Source organism: Cynocephalus volans, chromosome 1 (genome assembly GCF_027409185.1).
Source record: "Cynocephalus volans isolate mCynVol1 chromosome 1, mCynVol1.pri, whole genome shotgun sequence".
Classification (NCBI taxonomy): domain Eukaryota; kingdom Metazoa; phylum Chordata; class Mammalia; order Dermoptera; family Cynocephalidae; genus Cynocephalus; species Cynocephalus volans.
This window is the reverse complement of record NC_084460.1, coordinates 60743499-60762573: the sequence shown is the minus strand read 5'-3', so window position 1 is coordinate 60762573 and position 19075 is coordinate 60743499. Positions and strand designations below refer to the sequence as shown.

Sequence of the window (19075 nt, the reverse complement as noted above, 5' to 3'; positions counted from 1 at the left end):
TCCCCATTCCCCGCTCCTCTCAGTTCCTGGCAACTACTAATATGCTTTCTGTCTCTACAGATTTGCCTAATTCTGGACATTTCATATAAATGGAACCATACATTGTATAGTTTTTTGCCTGGCTCCTTTCATTTAGCACGTTTTCAGGGTTCAGCCATGTTGTAGCATGAATCAGTACATCAATGCCTTTTTTGGGCAAATATTCCCCTGTATGCATGCACCATATTTTGTTTATCCATTCATCTGTGGTGGGTATTTGAATTGTTTCTACTTTTTGGCTATCATGAATATTGCTGCTATGAACATTCCTATACAAGTTTTGTATGCACATATATTTTCTCCTTTCTTGAGCACATACCTAGGACTAGAATTGCCAGGTCATATGGTAACTCTATGTTAAGCATTTTGAGGAATTGTAAAGCTGTTTTCTAAGTAACTACACAATTTTATGTTTACATTTACACAACTTTACACCAGGATGTTTGAGGGTTCCAGTATCTCGACATCCTTGCTAACACTCGTTACTGTCTGGTTCAGGGGGTGTGAAGTGGTGTCACACTGTGGTTTTGATTTTCATTTCCCTAATGACTAATGGTGTTGAGCACCTTCTCATGTGTTTATTTGTCAACTGTATATCTTCTTTGGAGAAATGTCCATTTTTAATGAGGTTGTGTTTGTATTGTTGAATTGTAAGAGTTCTTTTTATATTTAGATACTAGACAATTACCAGATCTACGATTTGTAAATATTTTTCCTATTCCGTGGATTGTCTTTCACTCTCTTATAGTGTCCTTTGATGCATAAAATTTTAAATTTTTTTTTTTTTTTTTTTTTTTTTTTGTCGTTTTTTCGTGATCGGCACTCAGCCAGTGAGTGCACTGGTCATTCTTATATAGGATCCGAACCCGCGGCGGGAGCGTCGCCGCGCTCCCAGCGCAGCACTCTACCGAGTGCGCCACGGGCTCGGCCCAAAATTTTAAATTTTGATGAAGTCCAATTTACTTATTCTTCAGTTGCTTGAGTTTTTGCTGTCACATCTAGGAAACTGTTGCCTAATCCTAGGTCATGAAGATCTACACCTATGGTTTCTTCTAGCTTTCAGTTTTAGCTCTAACATTTAGATTTTTGATCCATTGTGAGTCAATTTTTATATATGAAGTAATGGTTTAAAATCATTCTTCTGCATGTAGCTATCCAGTCGTCGTAGCATCATTTGTTGATAAGACTGTTCTCTCCCACCAAAGGGTCTCGGCACCCTTGTTGATAATCATTTGACCATGGATGCATGAGATTATTTCTGGACTCTCAATTCTATTCTATTGATGTCTATGTCTATCACTATGCCAGTGCCACACTGTCTTGATTATTGTAACTCTGTAGTAAATTTTGAAATTGGGAAGCCTGAGTCCTTGGACTTTGTTCTTTTTCAGGTTGTTTTGTTTTCTGGGTCCTTTGCATTTCCATATTAATTTTAGGATCAACTTGCATATTTCTGTAAAAAACAAAAACAAAAACAAAAACAGCAGTTGGAATTTTGATAGGAATTGCATCAAATCTGTAGGTCAACTTAATGGGGAGGGGTAGCATTTCCATCTTAACAGTATTAAGTTTTCTAATCCATGAACATGGGATGTCTTTCCCTTTATTTAGGTCTTCTTTAATTTCTCTCAACAATGTTTTGTAGTTTTCAGTGAATAAGTCTTGTACTTATTTTGTTAAACTTATTCCTAAGTTTAACATTTTTTGATGCTATTGTAAATGGAATTGTTTTATTAATTTTATATTCAGATTGCTCGTTGCTAGTGATTTTTGTATATTGATCTTATATCCTGCTGACTTGCTGACTTCATTTACTAGCTGTAATAGGTTTTTTTGTGGGGAGGAATACTTTAGGGTTTTCTATATGGAAGAGTTATGTGATATGTAAGTAGAAATAGTTTTACTTCTTCCTTTCCAATCTCAATGACTTTTATTTCCTTTTCTTGTCTAATTGTACTCTCTAGAACCTCCAAGGCAATGTTCTTTTTGTTTGTTTTTTGTTTTTAAAAGATAACCAGTAAGGGGATCTTAACCCTTGACTTGGTGTTGTCAGCACCACGCTCTCTGAAGTGAGCTAAACCGGCCATCCCTATATAGGGATCTGAACCCGTGGCCTTGGTGTTATCAGCACCACACTCTCCCAAGTGAGCCATGGACTGGCCCTCAAGGCAATGTTGAAAGAAGTGGCAAGACTGGACCTCTTTGTCTTGTTCCTGAACTTAGGGGGAAAACATTCTTTTTTTTTTTTTTTTTTTTTTTTTTACCACTAAGTATGTTAGCTGTGGGTTTTTGTGGATGCTATTTATTGGACTGAAGAAATTCCCCTCTGTTCGTAGTTTGTTGTTTTTTTAATCACAAAAGGGTGTTGGATTTTGTCGGATGTGTTTTCTGCATCTATTGAAATGATCATGTGGTGTTTCCCTTTATTCTTTCTTTAACATTGATTTTTGGGTGTTAAACCAACCCTGTATTCCTAGGATAAATCTCATTTGATCATGGTGTATAATACTTTTTATAGACTGCCAAATTTAGTTTATAGTATTATATTGAGGACGTTTGCATCTGTATTCATAAGAGATATTGGTCTGTAGTTTTCTTGTGATGCTTGTGTCTGGTTTTGGTATCAAGGTAATACTGGCCTCATAGAATGAGTTGGAAAGTGCTCCCTCCTGGTCTTTTTTTTGCTGGGTGTGGGGGAGGATTTTATGAAGATTGGTGTTAATTCTACTTAAACTTTTGGTAGAATTCACCAGTGAAGCTATCTGGTCCTGGCCTTTTCTTTGTGGCAAGTTTTTTGATTACTGACTCAGTCTCTTGTTACTTGTCTGTTGGGATTTTCTGTTTCTTCTTGAGTCAGTTTGGTAGTTTGTGTCCTTCTAGAAAATTGTCCATTTCAGCTAGGTTATTTAATTTGCTGCATACAATTGTTCATAGTATCCTTTTCTGCTCCCTCCTTACTGTGAATACAGGCTATTATTTTTCAAGGCAGCCATGGAGTAAGGGAGCAGAGATAAGGGACTAGGATAAGTTAAAACCCCACAAATCTCACTATTCTTACCAAGATTCATCTGTTTTTCTTGACCAAATGCTCCCAGGTTTACTACAAACCTCTGGTTAATTTGTAGAGTTCTGAAAAAGTAGATTCTGACAATTTTTGGTAGTTTTTTCATTGCCTTTTTGGAGGGATGAACTTCCAGAGGTTCTTACTCCGCAATTTTTGCTGACATCACTCTTGCTGTGTTTTTGCAACTGTGTCCCCTGGAGCCAGAGTGCTGGCTGGGGAATGGGTGGCAACAGGATAGGTGGCAAGGCTGTGCAGAGATTTGGGATTTGGGCTCAATCAGACTCTAAGCCTCTCTCAATTTCTATCCTCTGATGTCTCCTTTTACAGTAAATATTTGTTGAATTGATCAGTACTTAGTAACCTTGTACTTGAACTTCATTTACAAATGATGTCCTATAAAACACTTGTGGCTGTAGCCTCCTTCCCAGGTCTCTGTGTAGCCCTAGGAGCCCTAAATAAATGTTCCCTCCTTAAATCAAACTGTGGCTCTGGATGAGAGTTCTGGGTTCTAGTGTTCAGGATTTCCACACGGGAGGGGTGGTAAGAGGGGCCTAGGCCCTAGGGCATTGACTTGAAGCTGCTGTAACAAAACTTTCTGGCAAGTTTTCTTAAGCATTTAGCTATTCACTTCATAGAGTGGGAGGCGTTCCTTGTACTTTTTGGCTCCTCCAGGCTCAGCTTCGCTATGCCCTTTAGCCCCCGGACCACCTTTAAAATTTGCTGAATTGATCAGTGTTGGGCAACTTTGGAATTGGACTGCATTTGCAAGTTATACTGTATCCAATGCTTGTAGTCACCTGACTGTATTTTGAGGCTGAACCCCAAGGTGGTTAATGAGTACTTGCCCTTGTTCTGATTTGCTGGGTTGTGTGTGTTGTGTGGGCCTGGCATCTGAGTGCCAGCGGACCCCCTCCAAGGTTTCCTTCCGCCCAGTTTAGGACCAGTGCCCTGCTGTCTGGAACAATGGCTGCTGTCTCTTCGGGAATGCAGAAGATACTGCACAGGCTTTCTGACCTTCCTGTAAAGGTTTTTTAGGGAAATAGAATCAATGTTAAAGATTTCTGTGAGTGCTCTGGATCCTGATTTTATTGCTGACCATGCGCTCCGCCAGCAGTGGCCACAGCTTAGATGTCTATCTGTGTGTTTGCACTCGGATCATGAATAACCCCACCGATCTCTTTAGGGAAAACTGCATGTGAAATGGTACCTTCTTGGTGGTCCCGCCTCAGATCCCTCTGCTTCTGCTCTCCCTGGCAAGCTGGGGATTACCTTTCTTAAGTTTTGACAGTGTGGACCTCTATGGGGTGCTGGGCTATTTGTTGGCCTGGTCCTAGAGGATGGGGGCTGCCCAGGTCTGAGTGTCCTAAGGTGACATTCATGGCTGCAGGCTTTCAGGGAAGGGAACAAGGCAGCGTGTGGGCATGCTTGGGCTCCCTCCTCAGTTTAACTGCTTCCAGCATTCCTAAACTGGCCCGGCCCCATCGTGCCCCCTCAGCTGACTGCCCTCATCAGCACGTCCAGGGGGCCTACGGTTTCCTCCTGTGCAAGTGGCAGCCTGAGACCACCTGGGGGCATCCTGCCCTGTCACTGGGGATCTCACCTCAGCACAGTTTGGGGCCTTGCCAGCCCAGTCCCCTCCCCCGTCTGGACCCACCCCTGCCAGCCTCAGCTTCCAGTGAGCGGCCCCCGCGGTGCGTCGGGAACAATGTCCTTTCTATTTGGAGTTGACTCTGCTGCCCTTTGGAGATCTCAGCGGGTAACGTGAGCTCCTGTCCGGCACGTGGGAGGCGCCCGCACGCTCGTCCCGTCGCGGTGCTTGGCCGGACCGGAGGTGGCTGTGCGGGCCGCGACTCCCTCCGAGGCTGGGCGGTCCGACGCCCCCTACACCAGGCCGCCCGCGACCACGACGACGCGGGCCCCCCGCGCCATGGCGGCCCGGCTGGGTGCGCTCGCAGCCTCGGGGCTGTACCGGCGGCGCCAGCACCGGCAGAGCCCGCCGCCCGCCGCGCCCGGGTAGGTGGTGAGAGGCCGGGCGGGGTCGCCGGGACAATGGCCAGGAAGCTGCAGCTGCAGGCCTTCGCTCGGAAAGCCCGCCCGGGACTTCCGACGGCCACCGGCCGGCGCCCGCCTGGCGACAGGGTGGACGTGCAGGACTTAACTACTGGGACTTGATGTCGTCTGTGATCAGCTTTCTTGTGCAGGGCGTGCTGAGCGTGGGATGTTAGAGACGAGTTATCCTGTGGCACCCCCATCTCTGCTTTCAGACTGGGGTAATTTTATTGCATTCTACAGATGAGCGAGCTGAGGCTCAAAGTGGTCAAGGGACCTGCCAGACTAACCGAAAAACGGCTAAGCTGTGATTTGAACCCAGGTTGGACCGACTCTGCAGCCTGAACTGCTTCATTCCGTGGAGAATTGCCAGTGTAGACAGCCTCCTTTTGGTCTGGGAGGTGGGACCACAGGGGTTCAGGATGGTGCTTATGGCATCTCATAGGATGAGTTAGCTTGGGGTGGGTGGGGAGGGTGCCAGGAGCACCTGGGTGGTGGTGGAACCTCACCCCTCTTGAGGGTCAGGGGCTGGGGGAGGGACTCCTGGACAGGGTGGTTTTGCAGTGCCCTGGAGACCATCTAGGTGGAAGCATCCAGTAGAAGCCTGGGGAGAGAGAGCAGTGGGGGCTGTGGGCTTGCGATCATTGGCATGGGCATCCGTGAGATGGGGGGGGACACAGGAGGAGATGGGGAAGGAACTGCTGTGGGAGAGGAGGCTACAGCTGGGGGGTGGGGGTGGGGGGCTGGGGAGCCGAGGAGGGAGCAGTCACAGAGCAGGGAGGGCCTGGAGAGGAAGGGAAGTTCAGGGGCTAATGCTCCAGTGAGAACAGCCTGCTCTGATTCCTTGTGTGCCTGTGGTCAGGGAAGGCTTCCAAAGGGGGAATTAGAGGCTGGCACCATCAAAGATGTCTTCAGCTAAGAACAAGAAAGAGGGAGGGTACCAAGTGGGGAGTGGGAACTGCAGGTGGCAGAGCGGCCATCTGTGGAGTTCTTGCTGCAAGCTGGGCTCACACCTGCACTGGCATTGCAGCTGGAACACACCAGGACTGGACGAGCCCATTGTTCAGGTAGGGAACCCATGGCTCAGGAGACCAAGGAACTCACCTGAGCGTGGCAGAGCTGGACTGGGAACCCTCACTGGCCGGCCTCTGGATGAGCCTGGAGATCTATAGTGTAAACTGAGGTACCAGTGTGTGGGTGGCTGGGGCACTGACGGTCCAGAGGCCATACTGGAGAGCGATTTTCACAGTGTGGCTGCAACACAAGAACCTGGCTAAGATTCATGGAGGGACCCAGCATGGAAATGAAAATTGGCCTTCGGGAAGTTCCCAGGCATGCGTGCACATAGGTTTATACACCACTTGATTTTGTTTGTCTCTGAATTTCTGGTTCATGCCCTTTGCCAGTTCTCTGTTCTCAGTGTGACATGTTTAAAGCATACCTGCTGAAAAGTAAACAAAGCTGCTAGAGCAGAGAGGTACAACTAGATCTTCAGAAAAAGCTCTGTGATTTCAGACAGGTTTCATTGGATTTGGAATATGTTTCTGATGGTGTAAATGCATCGTGTGTGTAGCAGCTCAAGGCAGCATGTTCACTTTTTACTGTCCCCATGGTAGGATATGGGTCTGGCTTTGTGTAAATTCCAGTTTACTGCTGTAGCCAGGTGACCCTGACACTGGCCTCGTGGGGGAGGGGCGGGGAGGAGGCCCAGGCAATGCTGGGGGTCAAAGCTGCTCACTTTGGGCAGCTTCCACTGGAGACTTGGAGGCTGTGAGATTTCTACTCCCCTTGCACCTGGGATAGTGTCTGGCATGGCACAGGGGCTCAGTAAAGCTCCGCTGATGGAGGGAAGAAATGCTGCTGGCTGCTGCTTGCAGAGCATGGGCTGTGCTTACAAGCATTACCTCACCTAACCCTCCCAACAAGCCCTGGGGGGTAGCTGTTGCTGGCCCATTTTACAGAGGAGGAAGCTGAGATTCAGCACACTGTGCTGCCAAATGCATCCAAGCCAGGACTGCAGCCAAGTCTGCCTGGCTGTAGAGCACACACTGTCGGCCTGATTGTTGCCCAGGCTGACATGGCCCTGGCTCACCTTGCATGTGACCAGACACCCTGTGGCTGGCCAGGGCCCCTTCCCAGGCCCTCACACTGTCTTTCTAGGCTTGAGTGGGTAGGAAGCTGGGACAGAGGAAGGTCCAGCATTGTTGAAGAAACAGTCTGGAATGGCCGTGACTGTGTGATGCCACAGGAGCTGAGGGGCAGGAGGGAGCATGAGTGCAATCCTCAGCAGGCTACTGACCCTCTGTGCACTTCAGTTTTGTTATCTGGAACAGGCAACCTCCCCTCACAAGGGGCTGGGGTGGAGAGGGCTCCCCCCCACCCACAATCATTGTAAAGCTCAGGGACATCCTGCAGCCAATTGGCTTGTGTTGGCTGTCAAGACTCAGTGTTTGGGTGCTGGGGAGGGTTGGGGAAGGGTGCGAGGTGGGGTGCCCTCCCCCAGCACTGGTGTTTGGCCCTCCAGGCAGGGCATGCCCTCTGCAGTGTGTTCTGTGCTGTCTGGCTGCGGGTGGGGTGGCGGCTCCTGGGGATAACTGGGCAGACCTTATGCTCCCAGTTCCTTGCTGGAATGCACGAAGGAGGATGTGGAATGTGCATGTCTCCAACCCTTTGCCCCATTTCAGGGAGTGCAGGCAGCCTGCAGGCGTTCCCCGGGGCTCGGCCATTGCAGAGGGACTCTGAAAGGCTCCCAGGGTTGCTGGAAAACAATGGCTCTCTGTGTCCAATGTGTCACCTCCCTGGCCTGTGCTCTGTGCTGGACATGCCTTATGTCGTTCACTCTTCACCTTGGCTCCTCGAGGCGGTTGTTGTTACTGTCCCCTGTGTGCCTCTTTATGGAAGAGGAAATGAGGCCCAGGTCCCAGGGTGGGAGGCCAGGGCTGTCGGGAGCTCCCTTTCTTCCTCCCCGCAGGAGATGGCTGGCATTTTCTCAGGTGGTGGTGAAGGCCATTCAGACACCTGTCTTTGCCAGTGGGCTAGAATGTTCTCTGTGTTCCTGAGTGGGGCGTTGCGGGGATGCAGCCACGGAGCTTCTCACAGAGCTGCTGTTGGGGTTTCTGCTGCCTGAGACGTGGGCTGGGGCAGCCAGTGGGCGCAGGAGGTAGGTGGTCACCCCTATACCCCACCTGCTCTGTGTGGGGCATGTGCAAGGCATGTAAGGCACAAGTGACAAAGTCCTTGACCCAAAGCTCCCAGGGATCCAGTCAGGGGACTAGATGCAGATTGGGTAAGGGCCAGCTCCTCTAGTTTGGGCTGACTTCTGGGCACCATCTTGAATGTGAACAGGAAGGTGGAGGAAGACGGGGTGCGGCCGGGCTGCTGTCGGGGGCCTTGTGCACACTTCACAGGCAAGTGGAGGGACTGAGGTGAAATGGTCAGAGGGTCTATTTACGAAGGTGGAAATGGATGAGAACTTGGGAAGTGCCTGGGCTAGCAATGCAGGACATGACCATAGCTGCAAAGCCCAGGGCACAGCCTTCCAGCAGCAACCGGCAGGTGGGGTAGGGTTAGCCCACCTGGAAGGCAGAAGACGAGGGACCCTAAATGTCAGCCCTTGGAGCAGAAAATAGAGGTCTGGAGGGTCTTGAGGGGCAGGGGAAAGCTGAGCTGTGCAGGGTGCCACTTGGTTAGGGTTCAGAGGTCTGGGTTCAAGGAGCAGTTGGAAAGGCTGGGGCGGGACTTGAATCCTTATTTTGGCTTCATTTTCTGGGTCCTTGGATTGGGAAATTCCAGGCCCGGTTTCACAGGATTTCCTGTTCATTTCTGACCTCTCCAAGGCTCATAAGTGTTTGTTCATCGTCAGGCATTGGAATGTCCTCCCTGCCACCCTGGCTCTATGCTTTGGGAGAGAAGGCACGCAGTGTTCTCTGGGAAGCAAACCATGCCTATCCTAACAAAATCAAACCTAGCTCTCTAGGGAGGCTTGGAGCCGGTGCTCCATCCTGATGGTTCGCCTCTGGGAGACCAGCAGGGAGCCAGTGTGGACCTGGGAGCAGCTGCTGGGAGCTGAGCCTCTGGTTCATTTTGGGCTCTTCCCAACGCTTGCTGCCACCATCCCTGCTTCCTTGCCCCTTCTGGCCCGAGTATGGACACAGAAGGTAGCATTGGTACCTGAAGCACGTTTGAGGGCAGGCGGAGGTGTACAGAAGCCCAGTGGGCCCGGCAAGGCTTGCCAAATGGCCTCTGGCCCTGCCCCTGGCACACAGCTCCCCAAGCAGAGATTAGAGGACACCCCACCTGGGTGACCCACCACCCACGGCCCACACCCAGACCCTGAGCGGCAGCTCACTTCCCCACAGCTGGGCCTCAGATTGAGGACCCCCTTCCCTGTGGCTGCACCCTTCAGGCTGGCCCTGCTGTGCCACAGGCTGCCCTAGAAGAGCCACAGTTGCTCAAGCATTCTCATAACACCGTGCAGTGAGTGAGTGATGGGTGGGATTCAGGCGCCCCGTGTCGTGCCACTCCCACTGCAGCAGGGGAGACATTACTAGCTGACTGCGTCACTCCTTGGGCCCAGCCCTCCAGACAGCCACCACCAATCTCCTGGAGTTGATGCTTGAGACAGAACGTGTTTGCTGCCTTTCTAGCAAAAGGTGTGGGCGTCAGGGTCTTGGAAGGTCATACAGGCAGTCAGGGTGTTTGGGGCCACCTCCTAACCATACTTTTGTGTCCGACAGGCTCCTCCTGGCCATGCCCAGTGCCCCATGCCAGACTGAGCATGGGCCTGGTTCAGTGTGGGCTTTTCCCTGTGGTTCTGTTTGAGTTCCACTCTCCCCAGAAGGATGCCCGCCACTTACCCTAGGGACAGGCAGTTGCCCAGCATGGATGAGATTTGCTCCCCTCCCCTGTCTCCACCCTAGAGTCACACTCTTGCCTTCTGCATGGTAAGGAGCTTACACATTTTGGGGGGACAGCTAACTCATGGTGCAGAGAAAAGAACCACTGAAGTCTAACCAATCTGGGTTCAAATCTGGACACTGCCACTGGCTGTGTAAGCTTGGGCAAGTTACTTAACCTCTCTGACTCTCAGGTCCCTTTTCTGGAAGACAGCATGACAATAGTAGTTACAAGGTTGCCTCGGGATTAAATAAGAGGGTGAATACACAGGCTCACCTGTGCCTGGGTGATGTGCTATACCCGAGAGACTCTGGTCCCTTGAGGAAGAGGGAATAGGAGGGACAAGAGGGAGCTGAGGTGGCCACTGGCACCCCAAGAGGCGGCCCAGCACCATGGAGAGTGAGCAGCCTGGGGACCGAGTCGGTGACGTTGGCAACCGTGGTGCCATTCTGTGTGGGGCCTTACCGTGGGCTAGGTACCCTGCTGAGTGCTCAGGTGTGTACCTCACCTCACTGGCCTGTGACCCATCGCCATAGCTGTGGTTGTGACCCTTCTGTAGCTGGGAGCCTTGGCCCAGGCTCCACAGTGAGTAAGAGCCTCTGCCTCGAGCCCTGATTGCTCTGACCAGGTGGTGGGCGCCTGGCCACAGGCTGGCCCTGTGTCTGGCCCTCTGTGGATGTGTACTGGGGGCTGCAGGGAATGGCACAGAGACTGGGGGCTTCGGAGTTGGGGGCCAGGTTTTCAATCAGGGCTCTGCCTGCACTTACTGTGGACCTTGAGCTGTCTGCTCACTCTCTCCAGCCCTGTGTTAGTGGAGATGTGACGTTGGCCTTGCAGGGTTGCTGTCCAGGAATGCCCGCTGCAGCCCCTCGCCCACGCTGGCCCTTGGCAGGCTGTGCACACAGTGGCCAAGGGGGATGTGTAAGGGCAGCTGTGCTGGGTGACCGGCACAGATGGCTTGGCCCCGCCCATGTGCACTGAGCCCCCACAGTGCCAAGGCCATCATGGGGGGCGACGGGAAAAACAAGAGGGACTTTCTTCATCCTGTAAAGCATTTTACCTTTTTCAGAAGGGAGTGCGTCCATCAAGCGTGAGGCTGCTCCATGTTTGCACCACCCAGTCCTGACTTCCCGTCCCTCCTCTCCCCTCTCCCCCAGCAACATGTCCGACGCCCTGGCCAACGCAGTGTGCCAGCGCTGCCAGGCCCGCTTCGCCCTCACTGAGCGCATTGTCAACAGCAACGGGGAGCTGTACCACGAGCACTGCTTCGTGTGTGCCCAGTGCTTCCGGCCGTTCCCTGAGGGGCTCTTCTATGAGGTGAGAATGCTCCTGGGGCAGTGGGCACCGGGGACCCTTGGCCAGGCCTCCTTCTCAGCCTCAGCTCAATGCCTGCCCTCTAGGAGCCTGTGGGCTGGGCTGAGGGCTCTGGTTCTGACCAGTGATGGGGCCAGGCCTTGAGCTAGGACAGAACCATGCTTGGCACGCCTGGATGGGCCCATCCCTCACCTGTGAAATGTGAACAGTGCGCCCTGGTTGCCATGGGTGCTACAGGACAGTCACCCTGCATCCAGCCTCCTCTGGGCTGTTGCTGGGCAGGCCCTGGGGCTAGGAAGACCCTGCCTCCATTGGGATCAGACAGTAGACAGTGACTACATGGTCTATCAGATGGTGCTGACGCTCTGGTAATAAGGAATCTTAGGGTAGAAGGTAGGTGGTCAGAGAAGGTAATTTTTGAGCAGACCTGGAGGGGAGGGACCCGTGCTTACATCTGCAGAAAGAACACTCAGCAGGGAGCACAGCACATGCGAAGGCCCTGCGGTGGGAACATGTGGGAGCGTGCGGGAGTATTTGGGGAGTGGCAGGGGGGCTGGTGTGATGGAAGTAGAGGGAATGAGGGGGAGAGTGGCAAGAGAGGAGGGCAGGGAGGCCTGTCTTGCTCAGTGGTGTAGGGCCTCAGGCTTCTGCTCTGTGAGAGACAGGAGCCACTCCAGGGTGTGGAGCAGAGGAATCATACCCTCTCCCTGACGTTTGAAAAGGACCCCTCTGTAAGGGGGGCAGGGACAGAAGCTGGAAGACCAAGGGTACAGGAACTGGATTACTGCCACCATCCAGATGAAAGTGAAGGGGCCCTGACTGGCCCGTGCCAGCTCAGGTAGGTCAGTCTTCAACAATCTTGCAAGCCGTTTGTTAAACATGGCTATTATTAAAAATTAAATTAGATAAATGTACAATGAGATAAAATTTTATTAAAAACAAAGGTAACAAACACTTGAAACTTGCCACTTCCTACTTACTTTGTTACATTTTACTATCATCTATACTTCTGAGGCTATTTCTGTCCCTGTACCTGTGTGGTGGCTGCTATACGTCTCTTCTGAACTCCATGGTGACGTCAGGTTGGCAGCTTGAAATTGGCAGTGATGGGAATATTTACTCCATAGAAACTGGCAGACACTGCACATCAGGGCTCCCTTCCCCGCCACAGAGAGTTGGATGTTAAACCTTTACCAGCACAGCACTGGTAGTCGCAGTGGAGCTGATGACCTGGGTCAGATGCTGCACTGTTTGAGGTAGAGCTGGTGGGACTCACTGGCTGGTGGATGGCCGTGGCTGTGTGGTCCGCCTGGCAGAGTAGGGGCAGCTGTTCCTCATGGTGCCTTCCAGCCTCCTGTGAGCCTGGCGCACGGGAGGTGCACGGGAGACAGTTGCTGCTGAATGAATTTATTCCTGCCCTGCCTCGACAGATCACCGGGGAGGGCTACATACAGTTGCAGCCTAATAAGGCACTGATTTTAGAGAAAAGGGAAAAGACAAATTTTTTAAAAAGAAAATAAAAATGTGAAGGGAGAGGAAGGCAGAGGCAGGTTTGGCCGCTCTTGAGGCCAGTGCGGGGCCCATGCGCTGCCCAGGGGGGGGTCCAGGCTGCCCCCTGCTGGCCACAGGCCTAGATGCTCTCCCTTGGGCCCGCCCCACGAGGCCCTTCCTATGCTCCCTTCCTTCTGTCTCTCTCCCTGGGTCTTTCGTGTCCCCTGGGGGAGCTGGACTTCTCACACAGAGCAGAAACAGGAAATAGGGCAAAGTGACACATATAACTCAAGCATGATCTCATCCCTCGGGCTTAAGCTCCCACCCACACCCGGCCTGCTCTCAGGCCCAATAGGGCGAGGTCCGTAGCATCCAGCGAGGACCCTCACTTTGCATCCGCCACGTGGAGTGGGCTGATCCCTTCTGGTTGCCAGGCCTGGGAGCTGCTGCTGCTCCAGCCTCTGTCTGGAAAGCCTTCCTCTCAGCTCACCGTCCCCACTGTCAGGTCCTGAGCCGACAAAAGCCAGGGCAGCTCGTGGGAATGATGGGTGGTTTGCTTGTCCTCTCTCTTTGGCCCCATTTGCAGTTCGAAGGCCGGAAGTACTGTGAACACGACTTCCAAATGCTGTTTGCTCCGTGCTGCGCATCCTGCGGTAAGGGCTGCCTCAGCTCACAGCCTGTGATGCCCGGGAAGTGGGCAGGAGGGTAGGGGACTGCCTGGCACAGGGGCGTCTTTCCCAACACCCCCTACCCCTATGCCATCTCTTTGAGCAGCCACCTTCAGGTCCCCTGCAGTGGGAGGGGGCCCTTGGGCCAGTCTGAGAGCAGGAGCAGCGCCAGTGTGGGCTGGGCTTGGGAGGGCGTGAGGGAGGAAGCCATGTGCCTTGCTGTTCCCCTTCCAGGCGAGTTCATCATCGGCCGCGTCATCAAGGCCATGAACAACAACTGGCACCCAGGGTGCTTCCGCTGTGAGCTGTGTGATGTGGAGCTGGCTGACCTGGGCTTCGTGAAGAATGCGGGCAGGTGAGGAGGTGCACCCTGGGTGGAGGGGGACCCGCCATGGCACCACTTGCTGAGTGCCAGGCACATTCCAGGCTCTGAGCTGGTACTGACGTGGCTGCCCACCCGCTGCGTCCCTGCAGGCCAATAGTACAAGTCCCGGTTTACAGGTGAGGATGGAGGCTGGAGAGAGCGAGGGGTGAGTCAGGGCCCCCAGGCTCAGGGGTGCTCCTTGCTGACAGCGAGTCACAAGGAGGAGGGTGCTGAGCAGATGCCATTAGATGGCAGCAGATGGAACAGGAGCTTTGAGTTGAGCTAATCCCCCCGGACTACCCCACCCTGCTGACCCCAACTGTCCACCTTCCCCACCTGTAGCCACACGGCCGAATGTTGCTGGAAAGAAAACAGTCAACCAGGTGACCTGAATTTACTATAAATTTAGGGCCATGAACCTCAGGGTGCTCAGGAAGTTCCCACCTTCCAAGAAGCCTCGAAGCCTCGCTCCCTTCTCCTCTTCCCCTCCTCCCGCCACTGTCCTCTACACCCACCCCCCTAGCGTGGCCTTGCCCCCACCTCCCCGGGGACAAGCTCCGCGGTGCCCCTGCCCCAGCACATGCACACGCTTCCCACTGTCTCTGTCTGTGGTGTCCGTGGCCCTGCTTGCCCTTATGCCTCTCCAAGGCTCCCTTCTCCACCCCTCTCTCAGCCTTTCTAAAGGGCCAGCCTGGGCCTTCCTCCTGCTGGCATCTCTGCAGCCCTTCCTGGCACAACTGCTGGCCCTTCCCATGTGCTCTCACTTCTCAGTCTGCTCAGGGACCCAGGTCCTCCCCTGGACCTCTCAGCAGTTCTCATTGCAGCACCCTCCTCCTGGTGCCCAGGACCTCATGTTCTTGGGGTGCCTCTGGCCTCCAGTTGCACCTGCCACACTCTTCTTCTGGCTCACCTTCCTCCGCCTGGCTCTCCATGGGGGGTTTGAGTTTCTTTTTCTTTTTCTTTTTCTTTTTTTTTTTAAGATGACCGGTAAGGGGATCTCAACCCCTGGCTTGCTGTTGTCAGCACCACACTCAGCCAGTGAGTGAACCGGCCATCCCTATATAGGATCTAAACCCGTGGCCTTGGTGTTATCAGCACTGTACTCTCCCGAGTGAGCCACTGGCCGGCCTTGGGGGTCTGGGTTTCTGTGCCTGCCCTCATGACTGCCTTTGCAGGGTGCCAGAGCCCTAAATAGCATGCATGTCTAAATAGCACAGAGGGCCACGCATCCTCTCCCTTGCTGCACTCAACCACCCATGAGCCACCTCCACCTGGTGTCCACCAGGCATCCCCAGAACAGTGGTTCCATGTCAGGAAAAGGCAGCAGTGCTGCCCAGAGGCCTTCTTGCTGTCCCTGACATCCACACCCTCTCCTGTCTGGGTGCTCCGTTCCCTGTTGTGTCTCCTCTGTTGTTCCTTCCTGACTCAGCCTCCAGTGCCCTTGTCCACATGCTGCTCCACAAGAAAGGCACATGGCCCCATGGCCTCCTGGAGTCTGCAGGGCCGGCACGGTGCCTGGAACTCAGCAGTTGTCTAAGCAAGGGACTGTGGGAGAGACAGTGCACGGAGGGGCCAAGGAACAGTGCTCATCGAGGGGTGGGGGTTCCCCGACCAGATGTGTACCCGGAGTGAGTCCTGTCCCCTTCCTGAGCCAAGTGCAGGGCCACTGCACACTGGCTGGTTGGGGAAATCAGGAAGAGGCCCAAATCCTTTGGAACATAAAACATAACAAAAGAAAAGTGTTGTGGTTATGCCAGGGGCTAGGGCAGCCACCAGGGATCCCAGGCTGGCACTCGGAACCCCACCATGCAGAACATCAGAGTCCTTGTGGGGCAGACGTGCTGTGGGGCTGCCAGGATCACCGTGAGAGAGCCATGTTGCTGGTGCCTCTGCTGCCTGCACCACCACTTTGCCATCCTTGGATCAAAGCAGGCAGACATTCTGGAAAGGATGTTACATTGACCAAACACAATAACCTCTGTAGTCTTAAAGCTACAGTTATACTTATGATCAGTACAAACAATAACAAAAAAGGGCGTGTTAGGCTGATACACTCACACTGTCAAGAGAATCGGCTCACAGCTGGGCTGGAAGGGCTGGTGGAGGCCTCTCGGGAGGGAGTGGGGCCCAGGACACCTCTGCCTGCTCTAGGTTAGTGAGAGACAGGTTCACACACCTGGCTCCAGCCTGAAGTTGGCTCCTATGGCTGTCCACCCACACCGGGTGCTTGACCATGGCTTGGGAGGGCCTGGGCACCTGCTGAGAAGCCCTTGGGATTGTCAGGCCACATGCAGGTCTGAGACAGAACGCAGGTCTGTGTGGGTTTACAGCAGGAGGGACCAGAGCTGAGCCGATGTGTTCTGCTGGTGCAACCAGCCTGTAATGTACTCACAGCCTTCAGCTATAATTTATAGTCCACGTCTCTTAAATTCATCAATGATTCTCTGGCAAAGGTGCCACAAAGGGAACTCAAAGCACCTTGCACTTTAAAGGAAATCTTTAGACAGCTCCCCCTCCACCCGTCCACCAAGATTCAGGCGTGTCTCTTCTGGATCATTGGCAGCCTGCCTTCCGGGTCTTTCTGCAGAGTTTGCCACTGTGCTTTCCCATAGTGGGAAGGAGGCTGGGAGTCTACCGGGGAAAGAAAGACCCTCATTGTTCAGGAATTGTTCCTCTGGCCTCCTTGTTCCCCCTTACCATGGGTGAGGTCACTGCGTATCTAGGAGCCTTGGTAAGCAGGGCCCACATGGTGCCTGCAGAGGGTGCCATTTGATCCCTGCTGTTAGGTCTCCCTTTGTAGGGTTTGCACATTGGTGGAGACTGAGCACAGCGCTGGGCAACCTGGGAGTCAGAGCTTGGAGGGAGGGGTAGGGCCACTGCGATTTCAGGTTGTTGCTCAGGAGGCTGGGGGAAGGCAAACCTCCCTTGTCCAGTCTGGGTGACAGGCACCCTGGCAAGTCGTCCTTTCGAGGCAGTCTGGGCCCTCCGGGGCGGCTCCCGCCGCTCACAGCTCTGACCTGGCGCTCAGCGAGCTCTCGTTGGTTTTCCCTTCGAGGCTGGGGGGCGGGCCCGTGAGCCTCCTGCCACAGAGCAAGTTGCACAGGGCGTGGCGGAACTTCTCGGCCACGAAGAAGTACATGACTGGGTCGAGGGCCCCGTTGAGGCTGGTGAGGCAGGAGGTGATGCGGTTCCCCAGGGCCAGGACACGCTGCGTGGCGCAGGAGGTCCCGCCACCACGGTAGTGCAGCACGTAGACCGAGCGGTTGACATGGTAGGGCACGAAGCAGACCAGGAAGATGGCAAGCACCATGGCGGTCATGCGGACGGCTTTGTTCTTGAGACGCTTCTCCACGCGGGGGCCCTGCCGCAGGCTGCGGATGATCAGCAGGTAGCAGGTGACCGTAGTGACAAACGGGAAGGTGAAGGCCACAGCCAGGGACACGAGGGCGTGGTGGGAAGCCTTCTCCCGGTACAGCTGCAGGCAGACGACTGTGTGGTTGGTCTGCACCGTCTGCGGGCTCACCAGCAGCGGGGCCATGGCCACGGCCACCACCACCCACAGGAAGGCACAGGCCAGGTGAGCGTAGAGGGGCCGACGGAGCTTGAGGGACCTGACCGGGTGCACGATGGCCAGGAAGCGGTCAGCGCTGATGCAGGTGAGGAAGTAGATGCTGGCGTACATGTTGAGGTAGAAGAGGAAGCCGGTGAGTCGGCATGGGATTTCCCCGAATGGCCAGTGGTTCCCGGAGAAGTGGTAGACGAGGCGGGTGGGCAGGACCAGCACACAGGACAAGTCGGCCACAGCCAGGTGCAGAAGGAACACGTTGGCCGGGGTGCCTGATTTGTGGTCCCGGATGAAGAGCCACAGGGCCAGGGCGTTGCCAACAAACGCCAGGATGAAATCCAGGAGGTAGAAGGAGGCAAACAGCACGTTCTCCAGCGGCGTCTCCTGGCCACATTGCTCTGTGGCAGCCAGGGAGGAGTTGGCGGTCAGACTTGGGGAGGCCAGATCCAGGCTGCTCATGCTTTGGCTGGAGGAAGAGCCGGGGACGAGCCTGGAGGGAACGAGCAAACAGGTCAGGGACAGCCTGGGACAGTGAAGCTCCACGCTCTCCAGAAGTGCCTGGAGGGAACGAGCAAACAGGTCAGGGACAGCCTGGGACAGTGAAGCTCCACGCTCTACAGAAGTGCCTGGAGGGAACGAGCAAACAGGTCAGGGACAGCCTGGGATGGTGAAGCTCCACGCTCTCCAGAAGTCCGAAGTAAGACCTCCGATGCCTTCAGAAGCCCCCACCCCTGACTCAAGAGGAACGGAGCTGTCCCAAGCCCAGCGCTCCTTCTGGGACTACTGAGGGGACCCACTGTGTCCATTTGGGGGTGGGTGAGCATTCAGCAAAAGGCAAAAACAAAACTGGGGCTTGGAGCTTCTCCACTGAGCAGCTGTGACCCTACTGAGCAGGCGAGGGCAGGAGCCCTGCACCAGGTGACCCAGAAATCTGGAGCTCGTCCCTGCACTGTTCCTCCGTGCATCCCTCAGAGGTGGGAGGATGGAGTCGGCACCAGGGAGGGGAGCAGGATGTGAGCCCATCTGCAGGAGGCTCTGGGTGGTGGGAGGGCCGAGGAAGGGCCCCATGTTTTCTGTTCTGCCCCCAAGGTGAGCTGTCTGAATGACAGGGGGTGGCACATGGGGCCCCCGAGTCCCACTCCTGACGGGTGGGATCTATTCCTGAGAGCCCGGTGCTTGGAGCTCTCCAGCTCCTCTTCTGTCTCAGCCTTGCCAAGTGAACCCTGCTACCCCCGAGTCCCAGGACCCTCCCTGACGCACCTGCCCCATCCTTCTCACAATTACAGTGACCAGTGTGTCACCACTTTCCACTGCCCACCCCCTGGCCGTCCCCTGACCCTGGCTGCCCCCAGCATCCAACACACAGGAAGGCAGCGAGGACCTGTCCTGGGAAGTCAGAGCTTGCTCAGTCCACCAGTGTCTGAGAGTCCCAGGTCTCTCTTGGGAGCTTTCTGGACTCAGCCCACCTACTCCATGTGGACATCCTGACAGGTGGAGACCTGTATTTAGGAAAGACCCGTGCCTGGGCCTCAGGCCACAAGGGAGTATTTTCCCGCCCCTAGCCGCCCCTAGCCGTTAAGCAAACAGGAGATGGAGTCTTTTTGGTGTGTGTGGGGTGGGGTTGG

At 54.1% G+C, this 19075-nt stretch overlaps 2 protein-coding genes across 4 annotated transcripts in view; one reads left to right on the top strand and one right to left on the bottom strand.

The window, feature by feature from the left end:
• LIMS2 (LIM zinc finger domain containing 2) overlaps positions 1 to 19075 on the top strand; it is a 55101-nt gene that overhangs the window by 26261 nt on the left and 9765 nt on the right. For all 3 annotated transcript variants that reach the window (XM_063091894.1, XM_063091900.1, XM_063091884.1), the window contains exons 2-4: positions 11206 to 11365; positions 13440 to 13506; positions 13756 to 13876. In XM_063091894.1, coding sequence (XP_062947964.1) covers positions 11210 to 11365; positions 13440 to 13506; positions 13756 to 13876 — 344 coding nt within the window. In that variant the 5' untranslated portion in view covers positions 11206 to 11209. The remainder of the gene's footprint in view (positions 1 to 11205; positions 11366 to 13439; positions 13507 to 13755; positions 13877 to 19075) is intronic.
• On the bottom strand, positions 16890 to 17924 carry GPR17 (G protein-coupled receptor 17). Its single transcript, XM_063077604.1, has one exon. It carries the CDS (start codon positions 17907 to 17909, stop codon positions 16890 to 16892), a length of 1020 nt encoding a protein of 339 aa, XP_062933674.1. The 5' UTR covers positions 17910 to 17924.

Coding starts and splice junctions, on each gene's coding strand:
- GPR17 (XM_063077604.1), bottom strand. CDS start 17,909: ATGAGCAGCCTGGATCTGGCCTCCCCAAGTCTGACCGCCAACTCCTCC.